The 19,696-nt window shown below is 34.8% G+C and overlaps 1 protein-coding gene across 3 annotated transcripts in view; it reads left to right on the forward strand.

The window, feature by feature from the left end:
• PSD3 (pleckstrin and Sec7 domain containing 3) overlaps positions 1-19,696 on the forward strand; it is a 435,130-nt gene that overhangs the window by 223,568 nt on the left and 191,866 nt on the right. The window contains exon 10 of one of the 3 annotated variants that reach the window (XM_051975650.1): positions 6,161-6,605. The exons of the other annotated variants lie outside the window; for them this stretch is intronic. Within the exon in view, the coding sequence (XP_051831610.1) occupies positions 6,161-6,172 (12 nt within the window). The 3' untranslated portion in view covers positions 6,173-6,605. Of the gene's footprint in view, positions 1-6,160; positions 6,606-19,696 lie in introns of those variants that run through there. 3 annotated transcript variants of the gene reach the window in all.

The raw sequence follows: 19,696 nt of genomic DNA on the forward strand, positions 1-19,696 counted from the left end.
GAGGGAGATTCCTTACCTGGAAATTCCAAATACTAGTGAATCACATGCCTGATCCCTATGAGGAAACTAAAGACTCGTTGATTGTTTTATTTCAATTTTATGGTTTAAGTTTTACTCTGGACTTACTTATGTGAAGACAGAGTTAGAGTGGTGTGATTGGTATTCAAAGTCAATGGATCTAAGTTTGAATACTGGCTCTGGCCATTTTCTTTTGTCTCAGTTTCCTTGGCTGTAAAACAGAGTTCATTTAGCAAACATATCATTTCCTTTTCCAGATTTAAATCTTCAATCTTTGATGCTTTGACCTCTTGAGATTTATCCTGCTAATCAACATCAGAGATGGAACTTGGAAATAATTATTTCTTTACTACAAATCTGGTCTTCTTTCTTGGTACTTCTCACTTAGGTCCAAGGCAGTATTTAAGGTATAAAATTGAACCTTCCAAAGAAGTCCAGTTCAGCAAGGGAAGTTACAAATGACAGAAAATGAAACCCCCACTTCCCTGACAGTATAAGTGAATGAGATGCTACTAACCTCTTATGGAATGTCCTAGTGCCATTACTGACAGCCTGATTTCAACATTTGCATGTGTCCCTCCGATGCCACGTGGTGCCTGCATTGCCAACAAAATAAGAAACATTTACATGTGAGTTATATAATGCAGTCCTCTTAAAATTCTGGGTTGGTGGACAAGGAGGACACCCACATAATTTTTTTTTCTGTATTTCAGTAAGATAAATATACTTAATATCACTGTTGAGAGCAAGAGGCATGCTTTGATTTGGATTGTTGTAATAGAAGAGTAAAAATAATAAAAGTAACTTATAATATTTCATGGTTACTAGTGCCTTCACATATGTTATTTTCTTCATAAACATCTTTGTGAGGTAAGTATGAGAATTATTATCCCTGCTTTATGAAAGAAAGAAAGAAAAAAAAAGAAAGAAGGAAGGAAGGGAAGAAAGAAAAAAAGGAAGCAATGATTAGGTAACTTAGCCTGTGTAAAGTAGGGATTCACATAGAAAACATAGTCAGTTTCTGCTCTCAAAGAGCTCACAATCTAATAATGGGAGACAATACATACAGCACGTTTTAGCTGCAAGTCAGATGGAAAGGCTTTGAGGTCTGGAGTACAATTGGATACAGATCACAGTGCATTTTCTTTAATATTATTTCCTTAGTGAAACCAGATCTGTTTTTAAAGTTGAGCCAGAACTTTCTTCTCTGGGGCTTAGTAAGCATAGCTGCTAAGGGGTTGGGTTGGACAATAATTATTCAGTGGACAGTTTGAATCTTCCCAGGAGGGGCTTCCCTTAGTCATAGACTTGATAGCTATTTTGGTAGGCTGCAGTTCTTCTTGAGGCTCTTGAGTTTACCTGACAGTTTATGACAGTTGGCAGTTGATGTTGATGGCAGAGAGTAAGCCTCTTCTTCACAAAGGTTGCTTCCACAATGATGGCTATTTGAGTGATAACGGAAACAAGACTGGGGGCCATGGCAACACAGAATTTCCTAGGTTTCGAGGAGATCTTAGCTGATTTTCCCTCAGGTTTGAGGATATAGATGGCAACAGAATTTTGATCCTTCTGGCATGTGCCACCTCCTGTCTCATCCTCAAGATACCTAAATGCTTCAGGTAGTCTAAAACTTGCCTGCCTTGTTGGTGATTATTGGTTAACATTTGGTGTTCATGCTGGTGGTAGAGACAGCCAGGTCTTTTTTCATAGGACTTATATGATGTCTTGAGGGGCCAGACTGACACTGAAGCTGATGGTCTGAAAATGTGGTGGCGTAAATCTTTCAGAATTCTTTTCTTCCTTTAGTTCTTCCTTCAGGTCTTTCAGGATTCTAGGATGCTCTCCAATGATTGTTGTCTCCTTCCTCTCCTCCTCTCCCCTTCCCCCCCCCCCCCCACTCCGGACACACACACACACTCTTTCAGATTGTGTATTGGCTTCTCTATCTCCATATAGTATATACATCAGTACTTCTTGAAGACAGACAATTTTATTATATTCCTAGGTTCCCATCAACACCTTTCACATAGTTGGTAATTCTTTTAATTAAATTTACCCTCACCCCTTTTTAAAAATTTCAAATCCAGTACCTTTTCCATTTTGTTAGTCAAGACCTTTCTAAAACTTCATGACATAGCAAAATATTTTAAAATCGAGTTGTTTTCTGCTCCCTTTTCCCTCTTCCAGTTTCTAGGTATCAGAAACCCCCCCTTTTTTATTTTTTGCTTTCATTTATTTATAAGCAAAAATTGAAAAAACTTTTCAGTTCCAAGTTTTCTGCCTCTCTTTAATTCTTTTCCCAGCCATTGAAAAGACAAGCACTATGGTATCCATTATACATGTGAAGTCATGTAAGACCTATTGCCATATATAATGGAATCTGACTACATGTACATAATCTGAATATTCCTGAAAAGCCATTTTGGCTAAAATGAAACAATCAGTCCCACAGTCAGAAATGCAGATGGTTAAGTTTATAATTCTAGCATCCTGAGAACATTATGGGTCTAAGAATTCCTAGTACAGTATCAACCAAATGTTAGGAATTTATCTATCTCCTTTTCTTCAGATTTGCTTCTCTAATCTGAGGGAATTTTCTGACCTTGGAGGCAGAGGAAAACGTGCCTCAGGCCTACTTGGGATTTGGTAGAATAACTACATAAGCCACCACACAAATTTAGTGATTAATATTTTCATAGAGACTTGGACTGAGCTGGTGATATAGGGAGCTATATGCATTTTTCCATAGTTGTAAGCCAGCCAGGCATTCTGCTTGGGCAGTTTGGGTGCCCAAGTCTGCAACACATTACTTGTCAGTGACCCAAATCCCTCCTCCAAGGTGTCCTCTGAAGTCTTTTCTTGTTTGTTTTTGGTTTTGATCTTGCCCAGAGTAAAGCTGATTGCTCCTAAAGCATATTGCTGGTAGCATAGTTCAGAATGTTTTGAAGTTGCAAAACTCCCAATTTTCAAAACTTGTCTTGACCTCTTTCCTTGTTAGCCATTCTTTCTAGATCTTGAAATGACTGTTATTTTCCCCACCTTCAATCCTTTTCTCTCCTAAATACTCTTTATCAGTAGTCTGGCAGTTTTGTACACATTCTTTGAAATCCAAGTGGAGCCTTAAATTCTGTGATCAAATCACTCAACTTTGATGGTTATCTTTGTGGTGTATTGTTATTATTTAGGTTTTTTTTTTTTTTTTTTTTTTTTTTTTAATAAAGTGCTGTCTGTCTCTCTGTCTGTGACTATCTGTCTTTCTTTTCTCTCTGTCTCTCTTTCCTTTTTTCTGTCTCTTTCCTCTGAATCCCTGTGCTTTCCAATACATCATTATTTCTCCTATTTGTAATAAAAGTTCAGCGGGTTCTTCCTTTCCTAGGATTGTAAGATCATTATTTTAGAGACGGAAGGAACTTTAAAAGTCTCCTAGTTCTGCAGCCTCATTTTGCAACCAAGGAAACTGAGGCTTGGAGAGGATCATGGCTTTGCTGATCTAGCACTTGAAAAGGATTTCAGATGCCATCTAGGAATAGTGGCTTTATTTTACAGATGAAAAGATCTCCAGGAAGGTTAATTCAGATGCCCAAAGTCATAAAGTTTTGGGATTTTAACTCGGGTCTTTTGCTCTTTTCCTGTGCCACACCATTGCCAAAGCAATATAGATGGTAAGTAACACATCGTAGATTTCCACCTGGGTCTTCTAGATTTAAATCCAGTACTCTCTATACCAGGGTTTCTTAAACATTTTGCAACGTTTTGCATGAGAAATTTTTACATGACCCCAGGTATATAGGAATATAAGGTCCACAAATCAAACATTGTGATAACAAATCATAATTTTATGATCCCTAAATTCAGTTATGAGACCATCTATAGAGTCATGAACCACAGTTGAGGAAGCTGGACAATATCCTATATACTGTCTTCCCAGTAATTACTCTATTTTTCTTATTTTCAAAGACACTTAATGGATCTAAAAACTGTCCCCCATCCTAAATCCTTGGAGATTATAGCAACAGAACACAAATTTTTAGCAGGTCCTTCCAAACAGGAGAGGCCTTGAAGGGCCCTGAAGGCAGTGATGGATTCACTCAAGTTGCTGAGTTCAGAGATGTTTGCCTACCTTTTTTTTTTCTTTCTTAAATTATACCAGTTTGTAAGCACTGTCTACTAGCTTCATGACAATGCATTTTTTTTGTGTTATGATTTTTATTGAAGGTAGTAGCCTTCACACTGATGAAATTTGTACTCTTTTAAAGAAGTATTAGAAATATTTGTCGAGTGTGGTATCTTTCTAGATTGCAGGCTCCTTAATAGGGCCAGAAGCTATAATATACCTTGGTCAGATCACATTTGGTTGATCCAAAGTTCATGGAGATAATAAAATAGAGAATGTGCCGAGAAGGGCAAGAAATCATCAGGTTGATTTGTGATATTACCTTATATTTACTTCTTACTGTATACTCACTTAATACCCATCTCATTCTCTTTCTCCCCTCCTCCCCCCACTTCTTACCCCCTAATAACTAGTGCTTATTTAATTCTGGGAGTTTGTAATAGGGTAGACTTGTTATGAACCAGAGCTATCCAGAAAAGTCAACTCTAATCCCGAGCTACTTGTTGTGCCTAAGGTTCAGAAGACCTTCTTGTTAATGGAGTATCCCTACAGGTTGGTATGTTCTATTTGTTGAGATCTAGGTTAAGACATCTTGTAAGGATGAAATAGGTTCAGACCAAAGGGGGCCTGGAGGGTTAGTTATTTCCTTAGCAAACTGCAACCTTTTCCTGATTATGGAATTGAGCTGTTCTACTCCAAGGATACTAAATAAGGAGTCCTTATCTAGCCAATCCTGAGTCCGTTTAACCTGCCTCTTAAGTTTTGTATGATGCAATGTAGGACCATAATTGTCTTTGGTTTTACTTACCAAAAGTTCTTGAAGGTACTATGGCATTGTCAGCTGTGATTCCCATCACAACCTCTCAGAGCTTTATAAGGCTTCAGAGGTCATTAGCATAGCCTGTGCTTCAAGGGGAATCTCCTTTGCAAGTTCTCTGGGTTTCCAGATCCTTCGAGTTGTCAGCATGGCTGTGTATTTGGGTGGGTGGGGAAGGGAAACAAGAGTAGGACTCCTCATATACATACCTTTCCATGGTTAGACAACTCAGTTATTAGAGTTTCCCTTTACAGCAAACTTGTAAAATCTCTTTCAGCAACTCTCATCACTTGCTAGGTGTCATAGTGGGTAGAGTGCTGGATCTGAAATTGGGAAAGCTTGAGATCAAATCTAGCCTAAGTATTTACCAGCTGTGTGACCCTTTATGGAGCTGTTCACCATTTTGTCTGCCTTAGTTACCCCATTTGTAAAATAAGAATAATAATAACACCTCTCAGGATTGTTATGAAAACCAAATGAAATGCTTATAACACAGCACAGAGGCACAAAATATGTCTCATAATTATGTCTGTTATGGCTCAGGTTCAGTGTTAAATCACTTGATCCATGAAAATAAAAATAAAACCCTCAAGGAACTTAAAGATTTGTACATAATATGAATATATATATATGGATACAGAATATTTTGAGGAGGGAGAATTATGATGGGGGAGAGAGTGAGAAGATTTCCTCTAGAAAGAATCTAGTCCTTTAGACTCTTAAGCCTAATTTTGAATGAAATAATTGAATCTAATGGATATAAAATCAATAGTTTTCAAGCTAAAAGAAATCTCCAAGACTTTCTTATCAAGCTTGTCCAATCTCCTTATTGTCCCCTCCTCACTTTATGTTATTATACTTGTTTTCCTACCAGGAGAATCAGATATGTAGATTCTTTTTTTCAAATTCTGAATGGAACACACACAATTCTCCCCCCCCCCCCAAAAAAAAAAGCATTTCCATATACATTATAGAACAGAAGGAGAATACTATGAATACAGTGTGAATCTTTATCAACTGGGAGTTAACTTTTTTTTTTTTTAAGTAGTATACTATATTTAATGTATAACTTTCAAAGCTGGCTTGTTTGTAATTGTCATGAATTCTTTTTATTTTTTTCCCTTTTTTTGGGGGGGGGGGAAGCGTGTTGATAATTCTACTTTACCTCTCCCTCCTTTCTTTTCTTCCCCTTCATTCCTCTCATTTTCCAGGTTAAGAACTGAAGCCAAAGTGATATGCACAAGATCCCAATCAAAAACCGAAAGTAATTTCAAATTAACTTTGCTCTATCTTGGTGATTTGCGGGGCACCAGACACACCTTTATAAACCTTCTCTGAATCAAGCTAATATTTGTTTTTTACTTCTGTGACCTTGCATCATGTAACATGGAAGGAAGACAATTCAGAAATGCACTGGATAGGAGGAGTTAGGAATCCCGCTGGACACTAAAAAGGAACCTTGTATCAAAGAGCTCCAACTGTGTCAGGAGAGTATTATCTGTTTGTTGTTTGTTGCTGTTGTTTTTAGAAGAAATGCTATTTTTTAGAGGAAATAATTGATTACTGAGAATAAATCATTCCTGCCAAGACTAGCTGGTGGTGAAGAATCTCCTGCCGAACTTTGTTTAATAAATGTTTTTTTCTACTTTGTTCAAATATGTCTTAAATGTGCAGAGGCTTGTATATGGTGGTGATGACCTTTTTCTAAATAAGCATGGAATTTCTAGCTGGAAGCCACCTTAGAGATCTTTTTTTATTTCGTAAATTAGGAAATTGGTGGTGGCCAGAGTCTGGGCTTGCAGCCAATCTGTTTCTTTTTGCACGACCTCGTCCTTCTTCGACCTCAGCAACTCCACCAAGACTCAAGCCCTCACTCCTGATGCTGGTCCCAGCGCGACTGCGGTGCAGAAGGGCTCAGAGTTTGGGACTTGGGGAGCTTGGGGCTCTGCTCTTAGAATTAGACACTGATCTCCTCGCAGGCGAAGTGGGTCTCTCTGGTCTAGGTCAGGAAGCTCAATGTGGTGGGGGTGATTCCATGGAGCATATGCTCTGGCTCTCTGGGGATGGACATGCGCTCTATGGAATCACCCCCGCTACATAAGTGTCTGTGTAGTAGAGACGTAGCGCTTAGCAGCGGAAGAGACCCCGGAGATCGCCTAGTCCGCCACCTTCATTTTGCAGATGAGGCTTGAAGAGGAAACAAGGCTAGAGGTGGAGGAAGTAATCGCCGCCTGACCCGCAACCTGTGAGGGAAGACGGCTAAGAAAACTTGACAGTCACTTTATTTAAACTTGCATTGTTCTGATGCCGGGAACCTTTGCTCTCTGTGGCATAAAATAATTTATTTTGTGATGTTAAGAACCATGTGTTAAAAGAGAGGCCCAAAAGGAAACAACAAATGGAGATAGGGAGAGACTTTTGAAAATAAATTTTATTGGTCTTATTTGTATTTTCATCTCAGGTTTCTCCTTATAATTTCCCCCCCTCTCTTCCCAGAGAGCCATCCTTTATAATGGATGTTAAAGGGAGAAGAAAAAAAAACAGAAGGGGAAAAAAATGAGCAAAATGGACCAATAATACATTTTAATAAATCCCTAAAACCAAAATGACATTTGCTCCACACCTATGGACCTTGCCACAGTGGCAAAGAAGTAGAGAAATTATCTTTTCATGTCTCTGTTTGGGGGCCGATCTTGTTTTTTGTAATTTTGTAACATTCCTTTTCAGTTGTTTTTTTGATAGTTCTTGTCATTTACATTGCTGTAGTCATTTTGTATATTGTTTTCTTGGCTTTGCTTACTATACATTGCATTGGTTATTGTAAGTTTTTCCACCTCCTCTTTATTCGTAGTTGTCATTATAGTGCCATAATATGCCATTGTATTCCTGTACCACAATTTGTTTAGCCATTCCCCAATGGATGGGCACCTAATTTGGTTTCCAGGTGATTTGCTACTATAAATATTCTGGTATATTTGGAGCTTTTTTTTTGTTAGTGACCTCCTTGACATACATATATAATATATACACACATCTCTGTCTATATCTATATTTATGTCTACATCTAGCAGTGGAATCAGAGATCAGAAGGTATGGACATCTTAGCTACCTTATTTCCATAATTCCAAATTGCTTTCTAGAATGGCTATACTAATTCTGAACTCCACTAACACTGCATAACTATGTCTATTTTTTTACCACTCATCCAACATTGACTATTATTCTGCCCTCTGTCATCTTTGCTGGGTGTGAGGTAAAACTTCAAGGTTATTTTGATTTGCTTTCTTTTATTATAAGCCATTTAGGGCATTCTTCCTGAAGGTTGTTGATACTTTGCCATTCTTATTTTGAGAATTGTTATCCTTTGGGGAATGGCTTTTAGTCTTTTTGTATTTTTCCTGGTTTACTGTATCTTAGATATATTATTTGAAAAATTTGAAACTTTTCCCCCTACCTGACTACTTGTCTTTTTATCCGATTTGCATTAAGTTTCTTTGAGTAAAAGCTTTTCAGTATTTTTCTATTTCATGTAATCAACATGACCTTTTTACATTTTGTAATTTCCTTTATTTTTTGTTTGGTCAAGATTCCTCTCCTAAACTGTGAATGATCTCTTTTCTGATTTTTTTTTTTTTTTAATGGTATGAACTTTAATGTGTGGATTGCATATCCATTTAAAATTTGTTGTGGAATATGTTATAAGTTGTTGGTCTAAGACTGATTTCTGCCATACTACTTGCCAGTCTTTTTTTAAACCCTGGGTTATTTAGTAACATTATTTCTGTTTCTCTTTTGTTGTTGTTGCCGTTTTACTGATTTGCTTTGCTGTTTTTTTTTTTTTATAAGTCCCGAATAATTTTGAGGATTTCTGTTTTGTAATTTAATTTGAGTTCTACAAGTACCATTTCTTGCTCATTCCTACTTTTTTTTTTATTTTTCCACTGATATTTTAGCTCTTTGTTCCTCCAAATAATTTTATTATTTTTGTCTAGTTTTGTAAAATATCTTTTTGTTATTTTGTTTACTTTAATTTTTATAATACTAGCTATTTGTTTTTATTTCTTTCAGGAATATTTTATAAAATTCATATAAGTATTGAATGTACTTTGGTAGATTTGTCTCCAATATTTATGCATTTTGTAATTATTTTGGATAGCATTTTTCTTCCATTACTGCCTCTTGGATTTTTGTTCTTATGTCGAAATGTTGTTGATTTTTATGGATTTATGTTGTAACCTTCAACTTTATGTATTGTGCATGTGTCATACATATATGTACACATACATATATACATGGTAGTTTGGGAGGGAAGACAGCAGTTGGAGGATCAGGAAAGGCTTTATGTAGAAGATGTTGTCTGAGCTGCATCTTAAAAGGAAGAGATGTATTCTTATGGGATGGAGGTGGAAGGAGTATATCCTAGGTATGAGGAATAATGTCAGGTATAAAGGTATGCAGACAGAATGGAATATTGTATGTGAGAAACAAGCCAAAGACAGTTTGGCTGAATTGCAAAATATAAGACATGAACTAAATATTCAGTGAAACAAGAAAGATAGATTGGGACCAGATTATGAATTAATTTTAACATGAAACAGACATTTTATTTTATCTTAGAGGCAAAAGAAAGCAACTGGAGTTAATTGAATAGAGGAAGAACAAGATCATATTTGGGCTTGAGGGGAATTACTTTAGTAATCTGTAGGATAGGCTAGAATGATGATGAAATGAAAGGCAGGGCAACAATTATAAGATTGTAATATTTTAGGCAAGAAGTCAGTAGGGTCTAATCCAAGGTGGTTACTATGTAAGTGGAGAGGAAGGGTCAAGATATAATAAAAAGTCTAAAGTGATCTTATGCAAATGTGAGAGAGAAATGACCAGATTGGATGTATAGTTTGAAGGAATTTGAGAAAGCCAGAATAATGCCAATATTCTGACCTGAGATACTGGAAGAATGGTAGTAGTACTTTTTCAGTAGAAAAAGATGTTTGGAGAATTCATCTTTAGATATAATAAATTTGATGTCTCCAGTGAATCTAATTTGAAATTAGTGATGTGAGGGTGAAGCTCAAGGGAGGTGTGTGGCTCAGAATGGTGAGGGGTCACCATTTAATAAAAAGCTGGAGAGATCTCTAGGAGCAAAGCCAAAAGTTTATTGTACATTCTCTTGAGAATCAGGCCTCCCTCCCATCCAGCAGGCAATCAAAGGGAGGAGGCACCTTCTGGGACAGGTTTTACACTTTAAATAGTCCCTAATGCAAAATACCCTCTCATCACTGACCCTCATTCTCATTGGCTGAGGGTCTTACATTCTAAATACGGGAACTATCCAGGAAATTGAGCTTGGCCAATAAGTACATAGTTGTCCATATTTGATTGAAGTAGGGAGAAAATGTTGTCATGGAGGATAGCAGGAAGGGAACTTTGGTGTGCCCTTGAGTCAATGCTCAAGGCCCTTCAGGCCTACTCCAATTCTGAAACAGATGAAGCCTTACTCGATTTTCACAACTGTCTTGAGAGATCTCACCTCTTCTGTTCAGAGGGAATAAGTTTTCTTTAAAATTTTTAATCATGAATTCTTAATATTTGGAATATATTTATTTCATAAAAGAGATTTGGTAGAGTGATTTTTTTCTTGGTATTTGAGATTAATTTATATAGTATTAGCACTAATTCTATAAAAAGTTTCATATAAATTTACCAGAGAATCCTATTAATCAGGAATTTTGTTTTTCTTTCTTCTTTGAATATGGCTATTTGGGTTTCATCTTTTATAGCTAGTTTTGCTTCAGTTTCTGAGTTTGAATTATTTAAGATCTCTAAATGATCTGTTCTTTTAGGTATTTTATATTTTCAATGTCTATTTTTTTTGTATTGTGAATTTTGTTGACATAAGTATTCATAGAAGTTATAATATATTCCTGTTTTATAATGATTTTCCTTCATTTGTTATTTTGTTGATTTTATCTTTTGTCCTTTGATTTTTAATCAGAGTGGTAAAAAGTGTCAATTTTGTTAGGTTTTTAAAAGTAGCTTTTAGTTTTGTTTGTAATTTCTGTAGTCTCTTTGGTTTCTAATCTGTCTTCTCTAATTTTCAATATTATCTTATTTTGTATTTGTTTTGAACAATTTCTAACTTTCTAAATTTCTAGATTTCATTTTTTTAAATCATTAATTCTTTACTTTTCCGTTTTCTTAATGTATATTTTGAGAGGTATATTGTTTTCCTGATGACTGTTTTAACTACAAGTCAGAAATTTTGTTGTTTCCTTATCATTGTCATTGTTTTTCCATGCAATTATTTCTATAATGATCTTTGATTCACTTATTATTTAAGATGTCATTATTTTATGTCCTTTTATTTTTGTTTTTGTTTATATTTCATGAACTGATTACTTTTTTTGTTGTTATAGTACATAAAGATTATTAAATTTTTTTTGTCTTTTTCATTTATTTGCAATTTCTTCGTGCTACCTAATACATGAGCATTAACACACACATACATGCACACAACAACAAAAACAACTTCTATTTGATGATATCTCTCCAATTATATTCTGTAGTGATCCCTTTCAAAAAATGCATTTTGTTTTTTCATTTCTTTATCTTTCTTTTAGATGGGCATAACTGAAAGCAAAACAATGTCTTAAAATTTAATTAATTTGTCTTTTGTAAAGTTAGATGTTTGATCATTTGGAATAAACAAGTTTACTATAGGTACTGATTTATTTTTCTCTTCAATATAATGTAATTTCCTTGTTTAATCTCTTTATACTGTGAATTTTTGGTTTTGCTTTGTCTGATAGCATGATTGCAACTCATTTTTAAATTTTTATCTGATACATAGTAAACTTTGTTCTATTTCTGTTTTTTTATTTTATGAATATCTTTGCTTTTTATATATGTTTCTTAAAAACAATGATTTGTAGGGGTTTGCTTCCTTATACCAGTTGATCATTCTCTTTCATTTTATTCAATTGTTTAAGCAATTTTCACTTAACATTATTAGGTTTATATTCCATTTGTGTTTCTAGCAATTTATTTTTATTTGGATTTTGAGGCTATATTTTCTCTTTTAAATCTATTAAAATAGTATCAAGTGTAGTTTGCCTCTGTGATTAGTTTTGTATATTCTGCTTTAACATAACCAAATTGCCAAAAATTTGCTTTCCCACACCTTAAACAGTCTCCTTCCTATCCTGCAACTATTTGTTCTCTACTTCCCTATTTATCCTATTTGTTATTTCTTCTTTCCACTCCTCTGACTTTCCTAGAAGCTTGATTATCCCTATATCCTGAATTAAGATGTTGTCCATGTAGGCAAAACTTCCTCTATTAGAAGTTGTGTCCATATCTTTCAGGTCCCTGTAGATTACTCCCATCATAAGGATCACACCTTCCATTTAAAAATATCTCTCTCCACCCACGGGAATACTTTTTAGTGGGTTCCCCCTTTCTTTCCTTAAGTTGAAATCTTTCTCTTTCCTTATATTCCTTTCTTCAATCCCTCCTTTTGCTACTTTATCCATTCTCCTGAAGGCTTTAACTTGCTGAGAGACTAAAAGAGGTATCTTCCTTTTGGTATCTACCCACGTATTTGATCAGGATACATGATATATTTCCCTCTGTCCTTCCCTTCCAATTCTATAAGAATTCTTTTTCTAATGCATCAGTTTTAGTTTTAAAAATTCATCGATTCACAAGTAGGTGAGAATTGTAGCTTAAATATTAATGGTGTTTTGAAGTTTGTTCCTTTAGTGGAATTTCCTGATTTAAAAAAAAAAAAATTCCACTTTTTTCTTTATCACCTTGTGTACTTTTACAGAAAGAAAATGTCATAGTGCCTTTGTTTTAATCCAACAGATGTCTCTTCCTTTTATTTTTCCTTTATATTTTCTCTGCAGATGGGGTAATTTATTTTATTACTTATTCTTTCCTTGATAGTTCTCTTTATTTACCTGTATTATGTTTATGGTTTTTGGCTTTTTTGCAAATGATGATATGTTCACATCTGTTTCAAACCCTTACCCCCTAAGAATGCTTCAGATGTCACTTTTCTTATTATTGTTTAGACTTAGGTTTGCCGGATATGTCCTTTAACGCTTTGAACTCTCTTGCTTTCTAGTCTACTATTGAGTATTCCATACCCTTTTGTGTTTTCCAGTGGGTATTGCATAGCTTTGTTAATATTTGAATTTCTTTCTTTTTACATGTGAAGGTTCTTTTCCTACTGCTTTGCAGAATTTGTTGTTTATCACTGGAATTGTTGAATTTAATCATTTTGGTTCTTGGAGTTTGAAACATACAATTTTGTTTTTGTTTTTGTTTTTTTCCCCTTGGGAGGTATAATCTACACATTCTTTTCATTGGTTTTTGTTTTCTATATTCACAAGTTCTGAGCAGCCTTTTTTATGAATTTAAGTTTTTTGACTTATATTGTTTTGAGAGGCTTATGATTGTTAAATTATTTCTTTGCATTCTGTGATTGAGTCTTACTCTCTTTTGCCTGTATAGGGTTCGTGTATTCTTTTTAAAAAATTTATTATTTTTACTTCTTATAGATTGCACTTCACATCAGTGTTCCCAACCTGTTCTATTTTTTGCTTCTTTGGAAAGCCTAAAGTTTCTCTGTTCTGCTAAGCATTTTTATTTTTGTAAGCCATTTGTTTCTCTCTCTCTCTCTCTCTCTCTCATCTTCTGATTTCTCTTTTGAATCATTGTGGAAATAAATCCTATTATGATTCTATCCTCTCTTAATATTTCATAGGATTCAGTGTTGTATTGGCTTACTGATTTTTTTTTTTTTTGTCTTGCAATATTTGTTTAGCGATTTTTGCAGTTTTTAATAAACATCATCTTCCATTTTAAAGTTTTTTGCCAGAATATGAATTCAATTTACTTTTAATCCCAATGTAATGGAAGACTGTTGTTCCTGAGGCACAGTTTTTCTTACAGCACAAGAGTATTTCATCAAATTCATATAATATAGTTCAATTATCCCTTCCCAAATGGATGGACTTCACCTTAACTTGCAGCTTTTTGTCATCACAAATATTTTTATGCAGATAAAACTTTTCTCTCTTTTTTTTGCACATCTTTTTTATAGTGACCTAGTAGTGGTATAACTTTTTATGTATAATTTCAACTTGCTTTCCAGAATAGCTGTACTCAGGGATGTGCATATCTAGTTCATGCTAGTTTGGTGAACTGTTTATTAAATTTTCAATGTGAACACATGCCTCAAAAATGGGAAATGTCCACAGTCAAGGCTCAATTTATTTTTTTGTTGACTGTTTAAAGTTAGAAAGTGATGGAAGGAATGTTAATAATGTTTATTAAACTTATGTGTCCTGTTTGTATATTATTTTTCAAAGAGCTGACTGCTTAACTTTTTTTTTTAAACCAATGTACCCCCATTTGTACTCTTTTCCATTGTCCCTCCATCATTTGTCACATGTCATTTGTTCCAAAATTTTCTCCCTTTCTCAAATTCCTCCTCCCCAAGACACCAGGTAATCTGATACAGGTTCATTTTTTTATGCAGTGCTTTTAGAAATATTTTCATATTTGTCATTTTATGAAAGAAAAATCAAAACAAAAGGGGAAACTATAAAAAAGAAAAAGAAAACCCAAAAAGGTGAAAATAATATGCTTCTATCCATATTCAGTTTCCATATTTTTCCTCTGGATGCGGATGGCATTTTTCATCCCAAGTCTTTTGGAATTGCCTTGAATCAATTTATTGTTGACAAGAGCCAAGTCCATCACAGTTAATCATCACAGTCTTGTTACTGTGTACAGTGTTCCCCTCTCTCACTTCACTAAGCATCAATTCATGTAGGTTTTTTCCAGGCTTTTCTGAATCATTATTTCTTATAAAACAATATTATTCCATTACATTCATATACTATAACAGCCATTCTCCCATTGCTGGGCATCCATTCAGTTTCCAATTCTTTGCCACTACGGAAGAGGTTGCTATAAACATTTTTGCACATGTTTCCTTTCCCTTCTTTTATGATCTCTTTGGGATACAGACCCAATATTCACTTTTTATTTTAATACTTACTGGATTTATTTTTATAAAAACTTTTTTTTAAAAAAACATCTATTTTAATTGGGGTTTTCTGAGAAAATTCCCCTGCCCCTTCCACACAGCAGCAGGAACTAGTAGCAGCTAGCATTTATATAGAATGTTAAACTTTGCAAAATGTTTAGAAATATAATCTTATTTATCCTCACAATAATTTTGGATGATAGATGCTATCATTAACCCCACTTTACAGATGAGGAAACAGAGGTAAAAAAAAAAAATGAAGTGACTTAGCCAGGTCAACCCAGAAAGTGCCCAAGTCTGAATTTGAACTTCAATTCCTGACTCTAGGTCCAACACTTTTTGGCACTGCACAGCCCAGCTTCCTCAGTTGTCTCATATGCCCATGAAGAAAGCACGATGATTTAAATAGGAATTTGATTTTGATGGATCAGTAAGATCTTATGCTCCAAATGCAGTCAAATAACAAATTGTTGGCCTTCATTCAGGGCTTACTCTGCTATTGAAGGCCTAAAAGTTTTTTTTTTTTTTTTTAAATCCTGATGTCACAGGAATTAAGTGTTAAATTAGTTATATTAGTATATGACCCCCACCATTTTATTTCTGTTTAAGCATATTCAGCTTTACATGCTAGGAAATATATATTGTTTGTATCTTTCCCCTTTTTCAAGGAAATTTAAAAGATACCCACTGACCAAAAAATAAGTGTGTGACTTCAGAGACCCGGAAAGAGTGATAGGCAGGTGGTAATTAAAGCTGCTCTTACAAAAGGGAATTAGCACTGAGAAATATTAAAAGGTGCTAATTTGTTTCAACTGAGACTGAAGTCTATGCTGTAAATATTCAATTAAGTTTCTTGATAGACTGAAACACTTGATAAGCCTCAGATTTTCCTCTGGTGAAGTTTGAGTTGACATGGATAGAGTAATAGGAATAAACTGTTGTTGAGTTGGAAGCTTTTAACCAGAGAGAACTGAGTGTGCTCAAGATCATCATGGTTCTGTGCCATTTAAAGTACATCTAAGCCACAGTGAGCTTGCTACACATCCTGACTTAACTTAATTGTGTGAAATTGGATAAGTCCTGTTACTATTTGGGGCCTTATTTTTTCCATATCTGTAAAATGAAGTGTTTGGATTCGGTGATATCTAAGTTTACTTCCAGGTCCAGTCATATAATAAATATTACAGAATAAAGAGTAAAAGAAAGCATTGCTTTTGTTATTTAAAAATTATGTATTTTGATTTTAAAACAGGGGAGAAGCATCCAAAATTAGAAAAGAATCTTTAATCAATGAACAAAAATCACACTGATATTTGGTAACTTCTATTTGGGGGGTAGGGGAGATTACATACAACATAAATTGGTTTTCTACTGCCTTGGGCCAGAATTTCATTTTTATTCTTAGACTTTTATTTTCTGAAGAAGTTCATGAATCTTCTATTAAACAAACTTTTTTTTAATAAAGCATCTATTACTTGTTTGCTGTTAATGATGTTGACTTCTGGGGATAGAAATAAAGAAATCACTTTCCTCTGGGGTTTAAAGTTCTTCTCAATGCAAAGCTCCAAAACCCCACTTCTTCATTCGCAAAAAGTCTTATGCTTTATGAGTCATCTTTTTTAATGTTGAGGCTCTCACTCAGGATTTAGCACGCTCTGCATTCTATTCTCTCTGGCTCTCAATCTATCAATAAAAGCAAGTAGTAGTTGCTATCTAGAAAGCAACAGAAAGAACCTCTACCTCTTTAAGAGCATCTCGTGCAAAATGTTTCATTGTGATAAATTACATCCTACTGTTACTGACACTGCATAAAATTTCTTCAATGCTGTGTTTATCTTTACAACTTGGGGGTTATAGAATAAAGTAAATTCTGGTGGTGTTACTTTAAAGCAGTAATATTAATTTTGTGTATGTGATATGGCGCCCTTTACAATATAGTGAAATCTGGCTTTGGCAATTTGATGAAATCTATAGATCCCTTCTCAGAAGATGGTTTTAGATTTGTAAAATAAAATTAATGGTTTTATAAAGAAAGCTTATATAATTAAAAATAAAATAAGGTCACTGACTCTAAGGTTAAGAATTTTTTCCCCTAAAGCATTGTTGTCCAAGATTTCATTTCAGCAGTTAGGCCAGGGAAAGATTTACTATAATTTTCAGTTTTTCTCCCCTGAAAATACAAAAGCTAGAATAAAACATCCCTCTAATATAACAAACCTATCTTTTAAATCCAAACATTCTGCTAGGCTGTTGTATAGTGACAAGAGCTGGAATTACCCAGGAAGAAGAACAGGAATATAGAAGACTTTATGAAAGAATGAGGGACTTATGGTGAGAGCAGGGAGTATTCCACGTGGCCAGGGAAGGCATCCAGTATGGATGCAGACTCTCGGTAATGAACTTTCGAGAAGATGTGCATGAGAGCCACATGGGATGTGTGGGCTTGGATGCAGGCTCCTTCCTTAGAGGGTCCTTTTGAGTTGCTTAGATCACCTATTCATTTGGATATTTTAATATGTCCCATTTTTCTTTGGAGACATTCTTTACCACTTCTCTACGTCTCTAAAACCCCCCAGAAAAAAGCTTATTCAACATAGCTAACCATCATGCCTAAATAAAGTAAATGAATGGATGACTAAATGAATAAGTAAATATATAAGTAAATCTGGCCTTCTATGTAGTGATCCATGTCCCTAGTTTTCCATTTTTACCATGAAGGGTATAATGAAGTGTAATGTTCTGGTTAGTTTTCTGGAGGTCTCTGGACCAGCCTTCATTTCAGCAGAGTAATCACCACAAGAATAGCCAGAGAATAAAGTCCAAAAATCTTTATCATCTCCTTCACAGTCTTGTCTACTTGCCTGGGGCCCGGGCTAGCTTTCTGGAGGTCCTCTGGAATATGTCTTGGTTTCTGCGGGGGAGGCAGGAGGTCTCTGTCTTAAAGTCTCCCTGAGTCTGGGAGCTTGTGCTCCAGCTTCCTGTCCTCTGTCTTCCCCAAGTCTTTTCCAGTCCCTCAGGAGAGCCACCAAGAGCCTGACCAAAGATGGAATGTCTCTAGTCCAGTCCTTGTTGGCTGTTATATATTCTATTATAATTGCATCATTGTAGGTGTGAATCTTGTAGAATAGGTGTCAGTCTTGTAGAACTATATTAAGTACATGGACTGAATTAGAGAACTGTTAATCATCATGCTAAACTAGATAACCTTTGTCTTATCAATTCCACTGACTTAACATCTTTTAAGAATCCTTGTTTCGGAGTTCTGGCCCATTACACTGAGGTGTCTTCTAAAATCTCGTCTTTCTTTAAGACTAAACTTCCTCATTCCCACATTTCTTAGCATTCATTATGATGATTGTGAATACTATTTTTCTGATTCTGCTCATATCATTTTATATCATTTAACCTATTGTTATCAGTCTATTATCTTGATTATCTGGATCTGCTGGTTTTTTGACATTGCTTCAAAGATGCAAAATGGCAGTTTAAATGTTTAAAGGCAGTTTAGAATGTCTTAGGCATCACATGCTGTTTGGTAATTTGTAGACATCATTGAAGCCTTTTTAAATATGATTTTTACTTTCAGAGTGTAAGGCAAGGCATGGACTAATAAGGGAAAATATTTGTAAATGCTTACTTAGTAGTACTTAGTATAATAGGTGTTTAATGAATGCTTGTTCTCTTCCCTTCCCCAGTAAAACTTAAAGCAGCACATTCTTTCATGTCATGCAGTTTAACATCCTAAATTCCATAAATGGTCCAAAAAAAAAAAAAGAGAGACCAGAAAAGTGAGGGAAGACCTCATGCTGGAGTTGGTCTTGACAGATGAACATGATTTCAAGAAGCAGAGTAGGAACAAGGCAGCAGTCTAAATAAAAGCAGAGGAGAAAGAAAAAGGGTGGAGAGATAGAAATTACTTCATGAGATCATAGATTTAGAGGTTGAAGGGATCTAGTCTAACTCCCTCATTTGTTTTTAAAAATTGTTTTTATTTCATTAAATATTTCCCAATTACATGTAAAGTTTTATTTTTAACAGTCATTTAAAAAAAATTGAGTTCCAAATATGGGACTCTTCTTTTCTCCCAATCTGCTCCATTTGAGAAGACAAGCACTTTGAATTCAATTTTTTGTCTATATCTATATATATGGATATATACACATACATATATATCAAGTTATTACAGACATTTTCTGTATTAGCTGTGTGGCAAATGAAAACAAAACAATAAAGTTAAAAAAGAGGATGCTTAATCTTTATTCAGAGTTCATCAGTTTTCTCTCTGGAGGGGGATATTATTTTTCATCAGGGTTCTTAAGGAATTGTTTTGTATCACTCTCTTGATCAAAGCAGCTAAGTGCTTCATTACAGCACTGCTGTTATTGTAGCCATTGTTTTCCTGGTTCTGTTCATTTCACTTTGCATCATCTCATATAAGTATTCCCAGGTTTTTCTGAAACAATTTTGCTCATCAGTTCTTATAATACAATAGTACTTCAATAGTCATATACCACAACTTATTCAGCCATCCTCTCTTTGATAGTCATCTCCTCAATTTCTAATTGTTAATCACCACAAAAAGAGCTTCTATTTTATACAAATAGCCTCCTCTCCCCCCACCCCCTTTTTAAATTTCTTTGGGATAATATTGACCCATTACAGTCAAAAGGATACATACATTTATAAC

This window comes from Antechinus flavipes, chromosome 2, assembly GCF_016432865.1.
Source record: "Antechinus flavipes isolate AdamAnt ecotype Samford, QLD, Australia chromosome 2, AdamAnt_v2, whole genome shotgun sequence".
In the NCBI taxonomy this organism is placed as follows: Eukaryota; Metazoa; Chordata; class Mammalia; order Dasyuromorphia; family Dasyuridae; genus Antechinus; species Antechinus flavipes.